The sequence below is a fragment of the Nicotiana tomentosiformis genome, chromosome 5 (assembly GCF_000390325.3).
Source record: "Nicotiana tomentosiformis chromosome 5, ASM39032v3, whole genome shotgun sequence".
Lineage (NCBI taxonomy): Eukaryota > Viridiplantae > Streptophyta > Magnoliopsida > Solanales > Solanaceae > Nicotiana > Nicotiana tomentosiformis.
Genome location: NC_090816.1, coordinates 85999433 through 86021151, shown reverse-complemented (window position 1 = coordinate 86021151; position 21719 = coordinate 85999433). Strand labels below are relative to the sequence as shown.

At 39.7% G+C, this 21719-nt stretch overlaps 1 protein-coding gene and 1 pseudogene across 2 annotated transcripts; one reads left to right on the top strand and one right to left on the bottom strand.

The window, feature by feature from the left end:
- Positions 1 to 15079: 15079 nt before the first annotated feature.
- LOC104086857 (uncharacterized) lies at positions 15080 to 19945 on the top strand. 2 transcript variants are annotated; one of them, XM_033653579.2, is made up of 3 exons: positions 15080 to 15537; positions 15617 to 15821; positions 17709 to 18377. In XM_033653579.2, the coding sequence occupies exons 1-3, from the start codon at positions 15388 to 15390 to the stop codon at positions 17831 to 17833; spliced, it is 480 nt and encodes a 159-aa protein (XP_033509470.1). In that variant the 5' UTR covers positions 15080 to 15387; the 3' UTR covers positions 17834 to 18377. The 2 variants fall into 2 exon arrangements, with proteins under 2 accessions (XP_033509470.1, XP_070031146.1); XM_070175045.1 differs by lacking the exon at positions 17709 to 18377 and adding an exon at positions 19302 to 19945 and having other exon boundaries at positions 15129 to 15537.
- Positions 19888 to 20822, bottom strand: LOC104086856 (uncharacterized; annotated as a pseudogene).
- Between the last annotated feature and the right edge of the window lie 897 nt (positions 20823 to 21719).

Below are 21719 nucleotides of genomic sequence, written 5' to 3'. Positions count from 1 at the left end.
TAACCCCGTGCCCAGGTTACCTTTTGATCGGGTAAGTGTTCACTTAATACGACTTATTCCACTTCCTCGATCGTTGATTTTGTAGTGCTGGAGTCATCGAGGGCTATGAAAGATGAGGGGACCCCGTAGTCATCATCCTCGTCTACCCATCGATCCTCTAATTCTGTCGAGGCTGATATCAGTAATTGCTATTTGGCCCTGTCTTTGACCATCTAGTTCGGATCCTCCGATGTTGAGATTGTGGATACTGGGATCACTTCATCGATCGCGAACATTTTCTTAGCGGACGGTTGTTCCCCATAAACTGTTTTGACTCCGCTGGGTGTTGGGAATTTCAGCACCTGGTGCAGTGTCGAGGGCACTACTCTCATGTTGTGGATCCATGGCCTCCCAAACAAAGCGTTGTACCTCATGTCTCCTTCGATCACATAAAACTTAGCTTCCTGGGTGGTCCCAGCAGTGTTCACCGGTAATGTTATCTCCCCCTTAGTGGTTTCACATGCTATGTTGAATCTGTTTAGAACCCGGGCCGCATGCACGATTTGATCTTGTAGACCGAGGAGCTCCATGACCCTCGATCGGATGATGTTGGCAAAGCTACCTGGATCAATTAACACACGCTTAACTCAAATTTTATTTATGAGTACAGATATTACCAATGCATCATTGTGGGGCTGCACAATCCCTTCTGCGTCCTAATCGTTGAAAGACAAGGTTACTTCCGGTATGTCATCTCGAGTTCATTTCTCCCTCGTGATGGACACTTTGGTGCGCTTCAACATCGTCCCCCGAGGGATATCGACCCCACCAATGATCATGTTAATGATGTGATGAGGTTCTTCTTGTTAGGTCTATTTGTTAGAATCCCTATTCCTGAAATGATTCTTGGCTCGGTCGCTCAAGAATTCTCGAAGATGTCCGTTGTTGAATAGTCGGGCTACTTCCTCTCTCAATTGTCGGCAATCCTCCGTTCTGTGGCCATGAGTGCCGTGATATTTACACATCTGGTTAAGATCCCTTTGTGTTAGATCGAATTGTAGAGGTCGAGGCCATTTGGTATCTTTGATGCGTCCGATAGCTGATACAATAGTGGCAACATCGACGTTAAAGTTGTATTTTGATAACCTTGGTGCTTTTTTAGGCTCGATGGGCCTGTCGAAGACGTTTTTGCTCATGAGTCCCCGATTGGTCTGACCTCAATCACTTCTCCTTTCATTTCTCATAGAATTCTGCCCGGACCCGCTGGTTCTTTGGTCTCCATTATACGACTGATACTGATCCCTGTTTGGTCTCGGTTCACGATCGATGTCTCTCTTGACTCTGTCGATGGTTCTGACGGGATAAACGGACCCCGAAGGGGCCCTGAGTTGATCATCTTCCACTCTTGATTTTCGATTGATACCGGTTATACACGTCGGCCTAAGTAACGGCCGGATATTCTATCAGGTTTTGTTTCAATTGCTATTAAGCCATCGAGCTTAGAACATTGAGCCCTTGGTGAAAGCCTTAACGGCCCAATCATCAACGACCGGTAGCAGGTCCATTCGTTCCATTTGAAATTGGGACACGAACTCTCTGAGCATCTTGTTATCCTTCTGTTGTACTTTGAAAAGGTCTGATTTCCTAGTGTCGACCTTGATGGCCCCGACGTGTGCTTTCATGAAAGAATCCGCAAGCATAGCAAATGAATCAGTAGAATTAGGAGGTAAGTTGTGATACCATATCATAGCCCCTTTTGATAGGGTCTCTCCGAACTTCTTCAACAAGACAGACTCGATCTCATCATCCTCCAAGTCGTTCCCTTTGATGGCACATGTGTAAGAGGTTACATGCTTATTTGGGTTGGTCGTTCCATTATACTTAGCAATCTCGGGCATGCGGAATTTCTTAGGGACCGGCTTTGGAGCCGCGCTTGGAGGAAAAGGGTTTTACACGAACTTCTTGGAATCCAGGCCTTTCAATATTGGCGGTGCTCATGGGATTTGGTCTATCCTGGAATTGTAGGTTTCCACCTTTTTGTGATTAGCTTTGATTTTCTTCTCCCCTAATTCTATCCATTTTGTCAGCTCTTCGAGCATCTTTATTGTAAAGACCCGGCCAGTCGTTTTGAGAGTTGTAGCCCCGTTTCTCCATTTACTGCTCGTTCTGTACTTTATAGCTGTATTGTAACTTGTCGGGGCAGTCAGTTCGGGTCCGGTGAGGTTTCGAAATGAATTGAGACACTTAGTCTTAATGATGAAAAACTGAAATTGAAAAGGGTGACCGGATATCGACTTATGTGTAAAAGACCCCGGAATAGAGTTTTGATGATTCCAATAGCTCCGTATGGTGATTTTGGACTTAGGAACGTGTCCGGAAAATTCTTTGGAAGTCTGTAGTTCTATTAGGCTTGAAATGGCAAAAATAGAAACTTAAGTTTGGAAGTTTGACCGGGAAGTTGACTTTTTGATATCGGGTCGGAAACCGATTCTAAAAATTTGAATAGTCCCGTTATGTCATTTATGACTTGTGTGCAAAATTTGAGGTCAATTGGAATTGATTTGATAGGTTTCAGCATCGAATATAGAAGTTGAAAATTCTTAAGTTTCATTAAGCTTGAATTGGGGTATGATTCATGATTTTAGCGTTGTTTGATGTGATTTGAGGTTTCGAGTAAGTTTGTATGGTATTTTAGGACTTGATGGTGTATTTCGTTGAGGTCCCGGGGGCCTAGGGTGAGTTTCAGATGGTTAACGGATCAAATTTGGACTTAGAACAATTGAAACTTGCTGCTGCCTATTGATGCAATCACACCTGGGAAATTGGCTCGCAGGTGCGAGCCCACAGAAGCGAGCAGGGGCTGGTGAGGCAGAGTGCGCAAGTGCGAGTATTTTTCCGCACATGCGAGGTTGCAGGTGCAAAGGGAAGAGCGCATAAGCGAAAATGGAGAGGTGGCCGGGGAACGCAGGTGCGAAATTTTGGGCCGCACCTGCGAGACCACAGATGCGACTAATTCAGTCGCAGGTGCGAAAAGCCCTGGACAGAACATATAATTCAGGGGTTGGCTATTTTTACCCATTTTTGGATTTTAAGAGCTCGGGTGAGGCAATTTTCAGGCGAATGTTCAAGAAAAATATCGGGGTAAGTGTTCTTAACTCAATTTTGGTTAAAGTACCCGAAAATATGGTTGTTTTTAAAATTTAATTGGTGATTTAAGTTGGAAAATTTAGAAAACCCTCTTGGTTTAAATTGAAGATTTGAGGGTCGAGTTGATGTCGGAATTTGGTAAAATTTGTATGGTTGGAATCGTGGTTGAATGAGCATTCATATTTAGTAACTTTTGTCAGATTCCGAGATGTGGGCCCCACGAGCGATTTTTGAGTTAAATTTTGGATTTTGTTGGAAAATTAGTATTTTTATATGGAATTAATTCCAATAATTTGTATTGACTGAATCGAAATTATTATGACTAGATACGAGGCTTTCGGAGGCCAATTCATGAGGCAAAGGCATAGCGGAGTAAAGAATTTCACGGTTCAAGGTAAGTGACTTGTCTAACCTTGTGTGGGGAAAATTTTCCTTAGGATTGATATTGATATGATAATTGTGATGTGTTGAAAGTCATGTACGCGAGGTGACGAGTGTGTACACAAGCTAAATATGAAAAAACTCTGGTTTTAAATTGTGTAGATCTCTGCTACACATTAATTAAATTATTTTATCCGGTTATATTCATCATCATTGATCTATTTTTATATTTTAAATTTGCCTGACATTTTTCCTGCTAATTTCTTTTCCTATTTAGTTGAAACTTTATTTCTTTTATTCTGTGCTCATCATTTGAAAGTTGAATTTCTCAATTGAATTATTATTAATATAAAATATTTGACATTAAAAATTTGGTATTCAGGCAAGGTGTTAAATTTGTGAAATATTATTTTTGTTGAGTTATTCACTTCCGAATATTTTGTGAGATTTTATATTCATTGTGATTGATACGTGAGCTCCTTATTGCGGAAATAATGTTGTTGTTGATTTATTTTGGTAAGTTGAAATATTTGGGCACTTGAGGTGCAAATTGTGATATATTGTTATAATAATACGCATGCAGTGGTATAAGGTATGGGTGTTGAAACGCATGCGATGAAATAAGGGTGGCTTGATATGCGTGGCTAGTAGGAAAACTACAAGAAGTCATGCAGTGTGATAAGGGTAGCTAAAACACGGTAAGCTATTTCGGGAAAAATATTTTCTTTAAAATTTAATGTGAAGGTTCTCGCGGGTATATAAGGAAATGAGATATTGTGAATTTATTTATGATTTGGGACTACGAGGCGGTACCTCGGGAGTGCCCTTGTTGATATTTCTTTATGGCTGCATTGCCTTTGGTTATTTTTGGTATTTTCCATAAAGTTAAAAATTTCTATTTTCCTTCCGCGAGGTATTATTTGCCCTTATTTTTTGTAGTTAAATTGTGACATACTACTTACTTCATTTATCCCCATTGTCATTATTATTATTATTATTATTATTATTATTATTATTATTATTATTATTATTATTATTATTATTATTATTATTATTATATTGTTAAACTTTTCACCCCGCCTTTTATTATTCTAGTAGGGGCTGACCTGACCTCGTCACTACTCTTTGGAGGTTAGGCTTGGCACTTACTGAGTACCGCTGTGGTATACTCATACTATGCTTATGCACATCTTTTTGTGCAGATCTAGGTACTCCCTATCAGACCAGGCATCGGTGAACTAGCCATACGCGGAGACTTCACGGTATGTCTGCCAGCGTCCGCAGACCTCAGAGTCCCCTTCTATTTTTATTATGTTATTTTCCTTATTCTCTTTAGACTCCGATGTATAGAGACACTTAGAATAAATTCTTAGAAGCTTGTGACTTATTTCTACCGGGTTTATGGAGTTGAAATTATTTGAATTGAAGTTTTATTTATTTTAGATTTCTATTACGTTATTCCGCATTGATACGCTTACCTAGTCTTAGAGACTAGGTGCCATCACGACATCCTACGTAGGGAATTTGGGGTCGTGACAAGTTGGTATCGGAGCTCTAGTTCATAGGTGTTATGAGTCACAAGCAGGTTTAATAGAGTCTCGCGGATCGGTACAGAGACGTCTGTACTTATCTTCGGGAGGCTATATAACTGTTAGGAAAATGTTCACTTCTTTGATTCCTTATCGTGCACATTTGTTGACTTCGAAATTCTGAACCATTGTCTTCCTATTCTCTCACAGACGGTGAGGACATGCATAACTGGATCCGATGATTAGACACCCGCACCCCCTGTTGGAGCCGCAAGAGGCCGAGGTCGGGGCAGAGGTCAAGCCAGAGGCCAAGGAAGACCACGTGGTGTAGCCAGAGCACTTGCACGAGCTGTTGCAGAGGAGCCACCAATAGCTCCAGTTGGAGAGCAGGCACCTGAGACGCCTGTTACAACTTCTGCACTTCAAGAGACTCTTGCCCAGTTTTTGAGCATGTTTGGAACTCTAGCTCAGGCAGGGTTGATTCCACTTGCTCCTGCCACATCTTAGGCCGGGGGAGGAGCACAGACTCTCGTTGCTCGTACCCTAGAGCCACGGGTCCAGGTTGACCATGCTTCAGAGGTTATACCAGTGCAGCCAGTTGTCCCAGTTCAGCCCGAGGTTAGAGCAACAGTTTCAGAGGGAGAGCAGCTTAGGCTCGAGAGGTACAAGAGGTACCACCCTCCTACCTTCAGTGGCTTGGCATCAGAGGATGCCCAGGGTTTTCTTGAGGAGTGACACCGTATCCTCCGTACTATGGGCATTGCGGAGACTAGTGGGGTTTCTTTCACGACATTCCAACTTAGAGGAGCGGCCTACAGTGGTGGCGAGCATATGAGTTGGATAGTTCGGCTGAGGCAGCTTCACTCACTTGGACTCAGTTTTCATATATATTCTTGAGGGAGTATGTTCCTCAGAGTCTCAGAGATGCATAGTGCGCGGAGTTTGAGCAGTTGCGCCAGGGTTCTATGACCGTGTCAGAGTATGCTGTCCGATCCAGTGATTTGGCTAGGCATGCACCAGCCTTGGTTGCTACTGTTCGAGAGCGGGTTCATCGATTTATTGAGGGGCTCCACCCTAGTATCTAATTCAGTATGGCCCAAGAGCTGGAGATGGACATCGCATACCAATAGGTGGTGTCAAATTTCTAGGAGATTGGAGGGTATGCGGACTAGGGAGAGTGAAGAGAGGGAAGCTAAGAGACCTCGAGATTCTAGCACATATAACAGTTCTCGTGCCCCAACTGCAGCCCGTCATGGTAGAGGCTATGTGAGCCGTCCTATTCATTCAGCACTTCCAGCTTCTAGCGGTATTTCGGCTACTCCCAGACCTTAGGTTCCATATTATGCACCGCAGTGTCTACTGTACCTCATGTACGGGGTGCTTTTAACGGTCAGTCCAGTCGATCAAGCCCGAGCCAATCCTAGAAGCCACGTCCTCTGAGGGCTTGTTTTGAGTGTGGTGACACCCGTCATATCATGAGGGATTGCCCCAGAATTAGGAGGGGTGCACCTCCACAGATTTCTCATTCCCCACCCATTCCACAGGGCCCTCAGGCTTCTCAGGCCATGATTACTGCACCAATTGCCACTCCACCTGCATAGCTAGCTAGAGGTGGAGGTCGGACAGGTAAAGGTCGCCCTAGAGGGGGAGGCCAAGCCAGATATTATGCCCTTCCTGCTAGGACGGAGGTAGTTGCATCCGATTCTGTTATCACAGGTATTGTTCCGGTCTGTCATAGAGATGCATCAATCTTATTTGATCCGGGCTCCACTTATTCTTATATGTCATCTTATTTTGCTCCGTATTTGTGCATATCCCGTGATTCTTTGAGTTCTTCTATTTATGTATCTACACCCGTGGGTGAATCTATTATTATTGACCGTGTGTATCGGCCGTGTTTGATTGTTATCAGTGGTTTTAAGACCAGAGCAGATTTATTATTGCTCAGTATGGTAGATTTTGATATTATTTTGGGCATGGACTGGTTGTCGCCCTATCACGCTATCCTTGATTGTTATGCCAAGACGGTGACGTTGGCTATGCCAGGTCTACCATGGCTAGAGTGGAGAGGTACCTTAGATCATGTTCCTAGCAGGGTTGTCTCATTTATTAAGGCTCAATGAATGGTTGAGAAGGGATGTGATGCGTATCTGGCCTATGTGAGAGATGTTAGTGTTGATACTCCTACCGTGTAGTCAGTTCCGATAGTAAGGGATTTTCCAGATGTATTTCCAGCGGATCTTCCGGGTATGTCGCCCAACAGAGATATTGACTTTGGCATTGATTTGTTACCGGGTACTCAGCCCATTTCTATTCCACCATATCGTATGGCCCCAACAGAATTGAAGGAATTAAAAGAGCAGTTACAGGAACTGCTTGATAAGGGTTTTGTTCGGCCCAGTGTATCTCCTTGGGGTGCTCATGTCTTATTTGTGAAGAAGAAGGATGGTTCTATACATTATCCATTGCCATGTATTGATGACCTATTTGATCTGCTACAGGGTACCAGGGTGTTCTCTAAGATCGAGTTGCGTTCAGGCTATCATTAGTTGAAGATTCGGGAGCCAGATATCCCGAAGACTGCCTTCAGGACTCGGTATGGTCATTATGAGTTCCTTGTAATGTCATTTGGGATGACCAACGCCCCAACAACATTTATGCATTTGATGAACAATGTATTTCAGCCCTATCTTGACTCATTCGTCATTGTGTTTATTGAGAACATTCAGGTGTACTCCCGGAGCCGGGAAGATCATGAGCAGCACCTGAGGACTGTTCTTCAAACTTTGAGAGAAAAGAAGTTGTATGCAAAATTTTCAAAGTGTGAATTCTGGCTTGATGCAGTAGGATTTTTGGGTCATGTGGTAACGAACAAGGGGATCCAGGTATATCTGAAGAAAATTAAAGCAGTGCAGAGTTGGCCCAAACTGTCATCAACTACTGAGATCCTGAGTTTTCTTGGCTTGGTGGGGTATTATCGCCGATTTGTAGAGGGTTTCTCTTCTATTGCTGCACCTATGACCAAATTTACCCAAAAGGGTGCTCCGTTCAGGTGGACAGAGGAATGTGAGGTGGGCTTTCAAAAGCTCAAGACAGCTTTGACTACAACCCCAATATTAGTATTGCCTACAGGTTCAGGGTCTTATGTTATGTATTGTGATGCATCATGTATTGGTCTCGGCGTAATGTTGATGTAAGATGGTAGGGTGATTGCCTATGCGTCCAGACAGTTAAAGGTACATGAGAGGAATTATCCGGTCCACGACCTTGAGTTAGCAGCTATTGTTCATGCCTTGAAGATCTGGCAGCATTATTTGTACGATATCCATTGTGAGGTTTATATCGATCACCAAAGTCTACAACATATGTTTAAATAGAAGGATCTTAACTTGCGGCAGCGGAGGTGGTTGGAGTTGCATAAGGATTATGATATCACCATTCTCTATCACCCTGGTAAGGCCAATGTAGTGGCTGATGCCTTGAGTCATAAGGTGAAGAGTTTAGGCAGCTTAGCATATTTATCGGTAGCAGAGAGGTCTTTAGCCTTAGATGTTCAGGCCTTGGCCAACCAGTTCGTCAGATTGGATGTTTCCGAGCCGAGCCAAGTTTTGGCTTGTGTGGTTTCTCAGTCTTCTCTGTATGATCATATCAGGGAGCGTCAGTATGATGACCCACATCTACTTGTCCTTAAGGACACAGTTCAGCACGGTGATGCCAAAGAAGTCACTATTATAGATGGCGGTGTATTACGGATGCAGGGTAGGCTATGTGTGCCTAATGTAGATGGTTTGCGTGAGTTGATTCTCCAGGAGGCTCACAGTTTGCGGTACTCCATTCATTCACGCACTGCAAAGATGTATCAGGATTTGAGGCAGCACTATTGGTGGAGGCAGATGAAGAAAGACATAGTGGAGTATGTCTCCCGGTGCCTAAATTGTCAACAAGTGAAATATGAGCATCAACGATCGGGTGGATTGCTTAAGAAGTTAGAGATTCCAGAATGGAAATGGGAGCGGATCACTATGGATTTTATTGTTGGGCTTCCACGAACTTAGAGCAAGTTCGATGCAGTTTGGGTGATTGTGGATAAATTGACCAAGTCAGCTCATTTCATTCCTGTGGTTACAACTTACTCTTCGGAGCAGCTAGCCCATGTTTACATTCGCGAGATTGTCAGGCTTCATGGCGTACCAGTATCTATCATCTCTGACCGGGGTACGTAGTTTACATCACGGTTTTGGAGAGCCGTACAACGAGAGTTGGGTACTCGTGTGGAGTTCAATGCAAGATTTCACTCTCAGATTCACGGACAGTCCGAGCGCACTATTTAGATATTGGAAGATATGCTTCATGCGTGTGTGATAAATTTTGGGGGTGCTTGGGATCAATTCTTGCCACTTGCAGAGTTTGCTTACAACAACAACTACCAGTCAAGCATTCAGATGGCTCCGTATGAGGCCTTATATGGGAGGCGGTACCGGTCTCTAGTGGGTTGGTTTGAGCCGGGTGAGGCTAGACTATTGGGTACAGATTTGGTTCAGGATGCTTTTTAAAAGGTTAAATTGATTCAGGATCAACTTCATACAACCCAATTTAGGCAGAAGAGTTATGCGGATTGGAAGGTTCGTGATGTTGCATTCATGGTTGGTGAGCGGGTCTTGCTCCGGGTTTTGCCTATGAAGGATGTTATGAGATTCAGGAAGAAGGTCAAGTTGAGCCCTAGGTATATTGGGCCTTTTGAGATTCTTGAGAGGGTTGGAGAGATGGCTTACAGAGTTGTACTACCACCTAGTCTCACTGCAGTTCATCCAGTGTTCCATGTTTCCATGCTCCTGAAGTATCATGGGATCCATCTCATGTGTTAGACTTCAGCTCAGCCCAGTTGGACAAGGATCTATCTTATGTTGAGGTTCCAATGGTCATTTTGGACAGACATGTTAGAAAGTTGAGATCGAAGAGCATTGCTTCAGTAAAAGTACAGTGGAGGGGTCATCCGATAGAGGAGGCAACTTGGGAGACCGAGCATGATATGCGCAACTGTTATCCTCATCTTTTCACCTCTCCAGGTATAATTCTAAACCCGTTCGAGGACGAACGTTTGTTTAAGAAGGGGAGGATGTAATGACCCGGTTAGTCGTTTTGAGAGTTGTAGCCCCGTTTACCCATTTACTGCTCATTCTATACTTTATAGTTGTATTTTGACTTGCCGAGGCAGTCAGTTCAGGTTCGGTGAGGTTTCGGAATGAATTGAGACACTTAGTCTCAATGATGAAAAGCTGAAGTTGAAAAGGGTGACCGGATATCGACTTATGCGTAAATGACCTCGGAATAGAGTTTTGATAATTTCAATAGCTCCGTATGGTGATTTTGGACTTAGGAGCATATCCGGAAAATTATTTGGAAGTCCGTAGATCAATTAGGCTTGAAATGGCTAAAATAGAAACTTAAGTTTGGAAGTTTGACCCGGGAATTGACTTTTTGATATCGGGGGTCGGAATTCGATTCTGAAAATTTGAATAGGCCCGTTATATCATTTATGACTTGTGTGAAAAATTTAAGGTCAATCGGACTTGATTTGATAGGTTTCGACATCGAATGTAGAAGTTGAAAATTCTTAAGTTTCATTTAAGCTTGAATTGGGGTATGATTCGTGATTTTAGCGTTGTTTGATGTGATTTGAGGTTTTGATTAAGTTCGTATGGTGTTTTAAGACTTGATGGTGTATTTGGTTGAGGACCCGGAGGCCTCGGGTGAGTTTCGGATGGTTAACAGATCAAATTTGGACTTAGAACAATTGAAACTTGATGCTGCCTATTGATGCAATCGCACCTGTGGGAATTGCCTCGCAGGTGCGAGCCCGCAGAAGAGAGCTTGGCAAGCGCAGAAGCGAGCAGGGGCTGGTGAGGCAGAGTGCGAAGGTGCGAGTATCTTTCCGCACCTGCGAGGTCGCAGGTGCGAAGGGAAGAGCACAGAAGCGAAAATGGAGAGGAGAGCAGGTGCAAAATTTTGGGCCGCACCTGCGAGACCGCAGATGCGGCTAATTCAGTCGCAGATGCGAAAATCCCTGGACAGAACATATAATTCGGGGGGTGGCTATTTTTACCCATTTTTGAATTTTAGGAGCTCGGGCGAGGCGATTTTCAGGCGATTTTTCAAGGAAAATATCAGAGTAAGTGTTCTTAACTCAATTTTGGTTAAAGTACCCAAATCTATGGTTGTTTTTAACATTTAATTAGTGATTTAAGTTGGAAAATTTAGAAAACCCTCTTGGTTTAAATTAAAGATTTGAGGGTCGAGTTAATGTTGAAATTTGGTAAAATTTGTATGGTTGGACTCGTGGTTAAATGAACGTTCATATTTTATAACTTTTGTCCGGTTCCGAGATGTGGGCCCCACAGTCAATTTTTGAGTTAAATTTTGGATTTTGTTGGAAAATTAGTATTTTCATATGGAATTAATTCAAATAATTTGTATTGACTGAATCGAAATTATTATGACTAGATACGAGGCTTTCGGAGGCCAATTCACGAGGCGGCATAGCGGAGTAAAGAATTTTACGGTTCAAGGTAAGTGACTTGTCTAACCTTGTGTAGGAAAAATTCTCCTTAGGATTGGTATTGATATGATAATTATAATGTATTGAAAGTCGTGTACGCGAGGTGACGAGTGTGTACACGAGCTAAATATAGAAAAAATCTGGTTTTAAATTGTCTAGATCTCTGTTACACATTAATTAAATTATTTTATCCGGTTATATTCATCATCATTGATCTATTTTTATATTTTAAATTTGCCTGACATTTTTCTTGCTAATTGCTTTACCTGTTTAGTTGAAACTTTGTTTCTTTTATTCTGTGCTCATCATTTGAAAGTTGAATTTCTTAATTGAATTATTATTAATATGAAGTATTTGACATTAAAAATTTGGTATCGAGGCAAGGTATTAAATTTGTAAAATATTATTTTTGTTGAGTTATTCACTTTCGAATATTTTGTGAGATTTTGTATTCATTGTGATTGAGACGCGAGCTCCTTATTGCGAAAATAATGTTGTTGTTGATTTATTTTGGCAAGTTGAAATATTTGGGCACTTGAGGTGTAAATTATGATATATTGTGATATTGATACACATGCAGTGATATAAGGTATGGGTGTTGAAACGCATGCGGTGAGATAAGGGTGGCTTGATACACGTGGCTAGTAGGGGAACTACTAGAAGTCATGCGGTGTGATAAGGGTAGCTAAAACGCGGGAAGCTATTTCGGAAAAAAATGTTTTCTTTAAAATTTAATGTGAAGGCTCCCACGGTGATATAAGAAAATGAGATATTGTGAATTTATTTATGATTTGGGACTACGAGACGGTAACTCGGGAGTGCCCTTGTTGATATTTCTTTATGGCTGCATTGCCTTTGGTTATTTTTGGTGTTTTTCATAAAGTTGTAAATTTCTGTTTTCCTTCCGTGAGGTGTTATTTGCCCTTATTCTGTGTAGTTAAATTGTGACATACTACTTACTTGATTCATCCCCATTGTCATTATTATTATTATTATTATTATTATTATTATTATTATTATTATTATTATTATTATTATTATTATTATTATTATTATTATTATTATTATTATTATTATTATTATTATTATTATTATTATTATTATTATTATTATTATTATTATTATTATTATTATTATTATTATTATTATTATTATTATTATTATTATTATTATTATTATTATTATTATTATTATTATTATTATTATTATTATTATTATTATTATTATTATTATTATTATTATTATTATTATTATTATTATTATTATTATTATTATTATTATTATTATTATTATTATTATTATTATTATTATTATTATTATTATTATTATTATTATTATTATTATTATTATTATTATTATTATTATTATTATTATTATTATTATTATTATTATTATTATTATTATTATTATTATTATTATTATTATTATTATTATTATTATTATTATTATTATTATTATTATTATTATTATTATTATTATTATTATTATTATTATTATTATTATTATTATTATTATTATTATTATTATTATTATTATTATTATTATTATTATTATTATAATATTGTTAAACTTTTCACCATGTCTTTTATTATTTCAGTAGGGCCTGACCTGACCTCGTCACTACTCTATGGAGGTTAGGCTTGGCACTTACTGAGTACCGCTGTGGTGTACTCATACTACGCTTCTGCACATCTTTTTGTGTAGATCTAGGTACTCCCTATCAGACCAGACATCAGTGAACTAGCCGTACGCGGAGACTTCAAGGTATATCTTCCAGCGTCCGCAGACCTCGGAGTCCCCTTCTATCTTTATTATGTTGTTTTCCTTATTCTCTTTAGACTCTGATGTATAGAGACACTTAGAATAAATTCTTAGAAGCTTGTGACTTATTTCTACCGGATTTATGGAGTTGAAATTATTTGAGTTGCAGTTTTATTTATTTCATATTTCTATTACGTTATTCCGCATTGATAGGCTTACCTAGTCTTAGAGACTAGGTGCCATCACGCCATCCTACGGAAGGAATTTGGGGTCGTGACTATTATGATCTTGGGGTTAGCCCCCGATTCGTTTTCATTTGACCTTTCTGTGACCGGTTTATCCCCGCAGGTGACTTTCCGGGGTGGATCGGGTTCAACTCTGCTCGGTGCACGGCTTTGGTTCTGTAACTGAGCTATCGCCGCATGTTGAGCCTGCATCATTTCGAAGATCACCCGTAAACTGATCACGTCTCCTCCAATATTTTGTGTATTTTGAGTTGCCTATCGGGCTCCACCACTGACGCTATTCTCGGGGTCGGTAGGCAAGTTTGCCTCGATAGCCACATGTGAATTAGCGTCAATCAGGCCCGCGACCGGAATTTCTATGGGATCAACGGGCGGTACCTCGTCACCGGGCGTTATGTTGTTATTTTCACCGTGATAACCGGACTCATTGTCAACATGTAGGGGTGCTGATTGAGAATTCGACATTTCGAGTTTTAACCTGCAATTAGAGACACTTCAAAGAACAAGTGTAAAGTAGTGTGTGTTATGGAGATTTGTATCAAATAACCACTATTATCTTTAGCCTCACGGTGGGCGCCAGCTTACCCTCAAAATCGGATAAAAATTGAATTTGTAAGTGATTATAAGGATACGTGGACTAACTTGACACAAAACAATAAATTAGATTGCGATTGAAGTAAATAATGGTAAAGTAAATGCAAACCACAAGAATTGAACAATCTTAGCCTTGTGAGGTTAATCACCCTCGAGCCAGGTACGCTTCAATCGATGTAAGAATACAGAAGAACAAGAGCTTAAATAATAATGATATATTGCTTTGGGATGCGCGTTACAATGCGTTCAATAAATTAACAAACCCCCTTTATATAGTAGATGAGTCCTACTTTAGGTACAATTCTATAAAAGGTAAAAATCCCTTGATTAGCTGATTGCCGGTTCCCTATTGATACGCGCCGAGATTTTTGCCGCAATATTTGATCGGTCACGGATATTTCGGTCTTCCGTTGGTTATGCTAACAATGTTTCTTCGAGCTCGTTCGGGGCTAGGGTCGACTCTGGTGTCTCAGACTCAATGTTCTCGAAGGCAGGTGTTCTGACCCCGGATTCTAGCTCGATGGGATTGGAGGTCGATCTTCAGCCCTTGGTTGTCATGTTTCGAGCTTAACCTACTATGTCGTAAGCGAGTTCGATTTCGACTGTATACAAGCTTAGACCTGTCAAAAAATTTGTTAAATTCAAATTCAGTAAGTTAAATGAGCTATGATAAAATTTTGAACTAGAATTTATAAAGCTTAAAATTTAAATCAGCCTCTACCAATTGAAGTTGGTGGAGCTGCTGCTCAATTTGTCTCACTTGCTCACATCTTTGTCCTTCCATGTTCGTATAACACCCATACTCTTTCTACTTTGGGCTTGGATCATCGGTTGTAAGCATATGTCTCACATTGGAAATGCATTTGTAATCTGAATCTTAGTAGTTAAGTTGGTGGTGCAGGTTCGCTCTCTCACGGTGTAATCCCTTTCCTCATTTCTCCTTGAAAAAAAACCCGAACATGTATGATTTAACATAGGTCCTGACACAGCCCAAAAAGGACGGAAAAAACTTAAATAGTATTTTATTTTTCTCTAAAGACGACATCGTTTGTTTGTGTGGCTCAATCTTTGCCGCCAAAAAGAGTCCCACTTTCCTGCGCTCGCCTCAAAGGTAAAAAGCCGAAAAGCCCTTGGATTAGACCCAACTCAAAGAGGGCAAAATCTCTAGCGAATATCTAGTTGCAGTGAATCGTAAATGCAGATTCAGGTAAAATGCAGCTGCGGGGAGGAGAAATGTCCCGAATGGGCAATTCTGGAACTTCAAGGTGTGGTTGAAGCCCAACCCTCCTTCAAAGATCGCCTCCAAAATCTCCAAATTGGCATTCTTTGCCGCCCCTCTTCCCAGGTTTTTCACTTCCTATCAAATTACTCTATTGTGAAATTTTAGGAATCTCAATTTTCATTTTGTGGCTCCTATTTTTCAGGAAAGTTATACATTTACTGTTGGGTACCATGAGTTGGCTGGGACCAAGGTGCCCTTGAAAAAGCCAATGTTAGTATTGAAGAAAATCAAACTTGACTCCGAGGGAAAGAAGGGTGACATTAGTTCATCAAGGGTGGAATTGGACGTTATTGGAATAATTCGTCAAAAGATTCTTTTTAAAACCAGACCTAAGGCACTCATATCAAGTAAGATATCATATTTCTATTTTTTCATTCTATAGTCGATTCTAACTTGTTTGCGACTGAGGCTTAGTTATTATTATTGTTTGGTAATTCCATGATGGACTTGCTTGTTCCACTTAGATCCTTGTGAGTCTATGAAAATGATCAGGGTTCAACTTCTTATTTTAGTGGTCACTAGGGTTCAAATATTTGAAGTTCTTTGATTGGCGTAAACATATGGATCATTGGTTTAAGCTAAGCTGCTAGTTTTGAGTATCTACTTGAGTGTTGTGCATAGTGTTAAGAACCAAAACCAAACTGAGCTTGTCACATACATGTAGTTTTACACGCTATATGATATTTATCTCCATGTTTTGATAAACTGCTGCTATTAAATGATTGAATCTTCGTCCATCTCTAAAGTAATTTCTATTGAGGAAAACGGAAAAGTATTGTTATTTTCTTATTAGAGAATCTACTTTTAGAGACTTAACTCCCTCAACCTGCTGCTTTTAATATGAAATAAAAGTTTTTTGTGTAAAGTAATACCATTGATTGTACCAAGAAGGCGCCATTACAACAAAATAGGACTTTGTTTCCTGTAGATATTTTCAGGATTCCAAGAAGTCCAGAAAAATATGTACATCATGATACTGTTTCACTTTACACCAAGAAAACAAAAAGATGTAATGCTCTAAATTTTACATAAGTCAAACTATGTATATGCTCTCAAAACATGTGCTACACCTCTCTTTCCATAGACGCCAAAAATACTCGGTGGAAACGGTGTTCCATATGTATTTGATCAGCTTCCTAGTTCTTTGCCCCCTCTAGCTTTCCATGACAACCTTCAAAGACGCTAAGGCCTATTTCACTCCAAATACGTTAAGGAACATCCAGATCTGCCAATCATAAGAACAATGCAAAAGTATGTGACAGGGATTCAGCTTGGGCTTCACATGTAGCACCTGTTGCATACATTAAATGCACTTCTTTGCAAATTATCTTGGGTTAGACATGCTTCATGTAAGCTGTCCAACCAAAACATGCAGCTCTGCAAGAGGCTCTTGTCTTCCATTATGCTTTATAAGGCATAATATGTAATAAAAGGTTACAGTTTATCTTTTAATGATAAAAAAGTATATATGGCACCCAAGGGTGTGGCCTAGTGGTCAATGAAGTGGGTGAGACCTATGAGGTCTCAGGTTCAAATCCCAGCGGAGGCAATAAAATACTAGGTGATTTCTTCCCATCTATCCAAGCCTTGATGGATAGAGTTGCCTGGTACCTGTTGCTGGTGGGAGGTGACAGGTATCCCGTGGAATTAGTCGAGGTGCGCGCAAGCTGGCCCGGACACTATGATTATTATAAAAATAGTATATATGTAATTAAAGTTTTCAGCGGGAACAATAAAAGACAATGATGTTTGTTAAACACTATTAACCATTGGTTTTTGTAGTGCTAATGTTGTTGAGGAAAATGTCTTCTCTTTTATATGAACTTGAGATGTGACCTTCGTCATAACTTAAATCTCTTTCTCTTTTTCTGTCTACAATGGATATTAAGAGACAGAACCATGCTAATCTGTATTGGAGAACTAATATATACAGCAGCATAGAAAGTAATCCATTGTTTCAAAAGAAGGGAGGGAGGAGAAAAGAAGGAAATAAGAGATACCAGAATGGTGGGTAGAGTGAAGGAAATATATTTCTATTCGCTTTTGAATTCAAATGAAGCAGGGAGGGGAAGGAAAAAATGACTCCCTTTCATTCTGATTTAACTTACAATCTGCAGCCCTAGAAAAGTTCTTTTTTGTTGTACTCTTTTCATTTCTCTTTCTGCTTGTAAGACAAATTAAAGAGGGGGTAAGTTTCAAGATTTCTCTTCTTACTGTTTCCAAACAATGGGTAGGATTGATCAATCAAATTTCAGATATTCTGATGCTCCTACAAGCTCTGTTTCTGACCGGAATTACAAGGTTGCCTTCTTTTCTCTTTTCTTTTATCATAGTTCATCCCCAGAGACAGACCACTTGAGCTTACCTTTTCATGTAATATAAACTGATGGAGTGAAGCAAAATAATGTCATATTATCTACTAAAGACTGGCATCATTCAAAACCTTAGAAGTATGATAAACATTAACCGGACATGTGAGAACCATGTAGATATCATTTACAATGTATTAGAACAAATAACATGATCATTGGGCAGCTTAAACAGAAGAGTGGCATGCTATAGGTTAAGGGCTGTCAAATTTGGCCCAAGCCCAAATGACCCGCCCAACCCGCCCAAGGTTGGGCTCGTTATTGACCTGCTCATTTATTGAACTTAGCCCATCTTGACCCATTATTGGTTATTGTTATTGCATGTCATCTATTTTATAGTTTTTATGATGCTACTATTTCTATGGTTTCTGTTGACGACACTGATATATTGTCTCTTCATGTTTTCTTTCCGGCTCCCTGAGCCGAGGGTCTATCAAAAACAACCTCTCTGCACCATCGCAGTAGGGGTAAGGGCTGCGTACACAGTACCCTCCCCAAACTCCACTTTGTGGGATTTTACTGGGTCGTCGTTGTGTTATTGTTGTAGCCCATCTTGACTCAACCCATCTCAACCCATTTAAAGTTAGGCTTTTTAGAATTTTTTTTTTTTGATATGTTATATATGACCATAACAAAAGAAAAATAAAGTCTTATTATGTAATTATACAATTCATAATAAAAACAACACATATTAAGCAAAGCTTGATAAGAGTTGGGCGGCTTGGGCTATGACCCAAATTTTAGCCCATTTTGACCAAATCCATCTTAGTCCAAGTAACTTTTGGGCGGGTTATTTGACCCGCCCAATTATTAACTCAACCTATTGTCACCCGTCCAAAACCGGCCCAACCCGCCCATTTGACACCCCTACTATAGCTAAGCCATAGGTGGTCAATTAATTCATTAAAACGTAAAGAAAGAGCCCTCCACCTCCAACCTTGAGGTTGGGGGTTCAAGCCACCAACTGGGAAGTGGGGAAAACTAAAACATTTTTTTAATAGTTTTAACCACTGTGGCTGTATTGACATCCACCCTTTGGCTTTTTGGGAGAGCTCAAGCAATCAGTGTGATGTAGAAATATTACCACAATGTACTTTCATGAGTTAGATTCACTTCGGTAAGAATCGAGACTACCAACTTAGGTTTGGGAGGTAAAACTCCATCTCTTCATAAATTGCATCATATCATAACCTCTATCCTATATCCTTTGCCTCTATGTTAGAAAACCCTTGTGTCCAAAAAGAAAGGAAAGTTCACCTATCTGTTTTTCATATATATGTTAGTCATGTGGCGGCCATCTGTTTTATGCAATTACTAATCTTTGCAGCAGAAATTCATTTATCGGCGTCCAAGCTATTGCATTGGCTAAGATCACATGTAGCTATTGCATCTTTGTTGAAGTTCTGATCATGCCTCCAATTTCGCTATCTAACTCTCCATATTTTTGTGTTTATCCAGAGCCTCAACCTATTGGGAAGGAAAAAGGTAGTGCAGCAGTATCCTCTATGTCAAATTGAATCATACTGTGCATGTAATTTTGTTGAAAGCCTCAAGCGAGAGGCTTTAATTCATATCTAATTCTAGGTGAAGGACTGAATCCTATTATTGCCAAATAACTCCATTGTATAATCCTTGATCGGCTGAACTTATATGTGAGCTGGAACTTTTACATAGTCCAAGTAACTTGATATATAGACTGAACTTCAATTTCAGCTATGTCAAAGAGTCATTTCCCATGCCGCTGATGCTGGAGTTGTCGAAGCCTGGGCTATCTTTCCTCTTAGAATATCCCTTGAATAAGCGGATGAACCACTTGAGCCTCCTATTTCACGGAACATCCGTGCATATCTTAAATCATGCTTTTCACAATTTCGGCACGCTAGAGGGTGACGAAGGAACACACGCTTGTTTTTCAATATCATCCTTTGATTATAATTTTGGTTTAAGACTAGACATTAGGTGTTGCTGTGCTCTTAGTATTATTATGGTTAAGCAAAAAGCAAGTATAGCAGAAAGTATTTTACTCAAACTTTTTGCTTCAATGTGATTATTTTGTTCTGGATTAGGAAATGGAAAAGTATGCTTGGCTTTGATTACAAAGACATTTCTATATAAAATAAAAAAAGGGGATACAGTTCAATTAGAAGCTGGAAGCCATGGTCTTTGATGTGATAACAAAGAATCCCAGCGCAGCTATGATTAAATACTTGACGATAGGGTTTTCAGTGATGATAATGGTCACCCAGCCAGCATAAGGCAAGAATCCAACTGCTCTCCCCATGATGTGATGCCTTTGCAGCCAGCTTTGTCCAGGAGCATAGAGAAGTTTGTCATCCTTCAAATTGTTGTCTCCTTTTGTAAGGACATTAACATTTCCAGTTTCGTGCTGCACATGAACCTTGATTACTCGATGAACAATAGGAATTTCACCTCCATCGACATTAAACACAACAATTTCTCCGGCACGAATGGGATCATTAGTCATGTGCAAGAACAGAATGTCACCCCTTTTAAACCCAGGTTCCATACTTCCTGAAAGCACAACCACCACTGGTAACTCACTCCCACTTATCCATATTATTACTGCTGATGTAACAATCATTCCCAGACTAACTGCTTCGTTGAGGACTTGTCTCAACCGAATTGACTCCATCCAATTCCACCCCATCTCTCTCAAATATTTCAACTTTTTATGATGGATTTGGGAAGAATATTTCTTTAGCAACATAACCCTAAATTTATCCTGAACTATCCCAGTCCGTTTTATACAGTCCCAACCCGACCCGACAATACTTTGTACTGTCGGTGGCATTAAACTATTGAAGCACATGCATCGTGAGTAGGATATTCATCAGCAACGTATTTTTCCTGCAGATCTAAAGTAAATTCAAAATGCAGTTCCAGATTTTGCCCTTTTTGACATATTCCCTCTCATCATAAGTGCGGTTAAAAAAAAAAATTAACAAATGCACAGAATTTAGTTGGAGTCAAGAACTTCTAGCTAGCTTCACGAAGGACCTAGGGGTTTCTAAAAATAATGTGAAGTTATATTAATATTCTCTATATCATATATCTTTTCCTTTGTTGACATATCCCTAGTATATGAGGTATCATTGAATACAACCCAGGAAACATTGATGGGTACAAATAATTATTTTTCTGAAATTAATGTTCCCATTAGAGTAAAACTCTGTCGCATGGATTAATTAATTGGTTACGTACGTTGATAAGTAATAGCAACTTGTATTTTTAATTACCATTAATACACGAAATGATTAGATCTACCGTATAAAGTGGATGATCGTCCATTTTAGTGTAAGATCACATATTCAAAAATTTGAACAGTTCCAACGATTTTTCTGATTATTTGCAACATCACCTTTTCAACCAAACGCTGCGAAAGAAATTGTTTAAAACTTCTTGTTGCGGGTGTTTGGTTGACTTTTTGTTTTGTTTTGTTTTGTAAACAACAAGCTAAGTTGTTCAAATTTTGAAGTAAGCCCCACCTTAATCTTAAAAAGAAATCGACAATTAATTTGTAAAATCCTTCAATCGCAATCTCTCAAAGATATTTGTGTGGTAGTGGTATGCTATAAATTTGAGGTACTATGGGATGTCAAGTTGGCTCGTTCCCAGCAGAGCTTGGAATTGGCGTAATAATGAATCTAATGATTCAGCATCAAAGTTTCAGAAATTCAGTTCCAATTGAAGGACCAGCAGCAATATAATTAAGAGTGTTCCATGTTAATATATATTATAAACCATAACACATGATTAGGTGAACATAAAATTGTTCAGAATAGCCAATATTCAACTCACTATATAGCCATCAGAATGTTCAAAAAAATAAATAAAAAAGCCATTAAGATGAACACC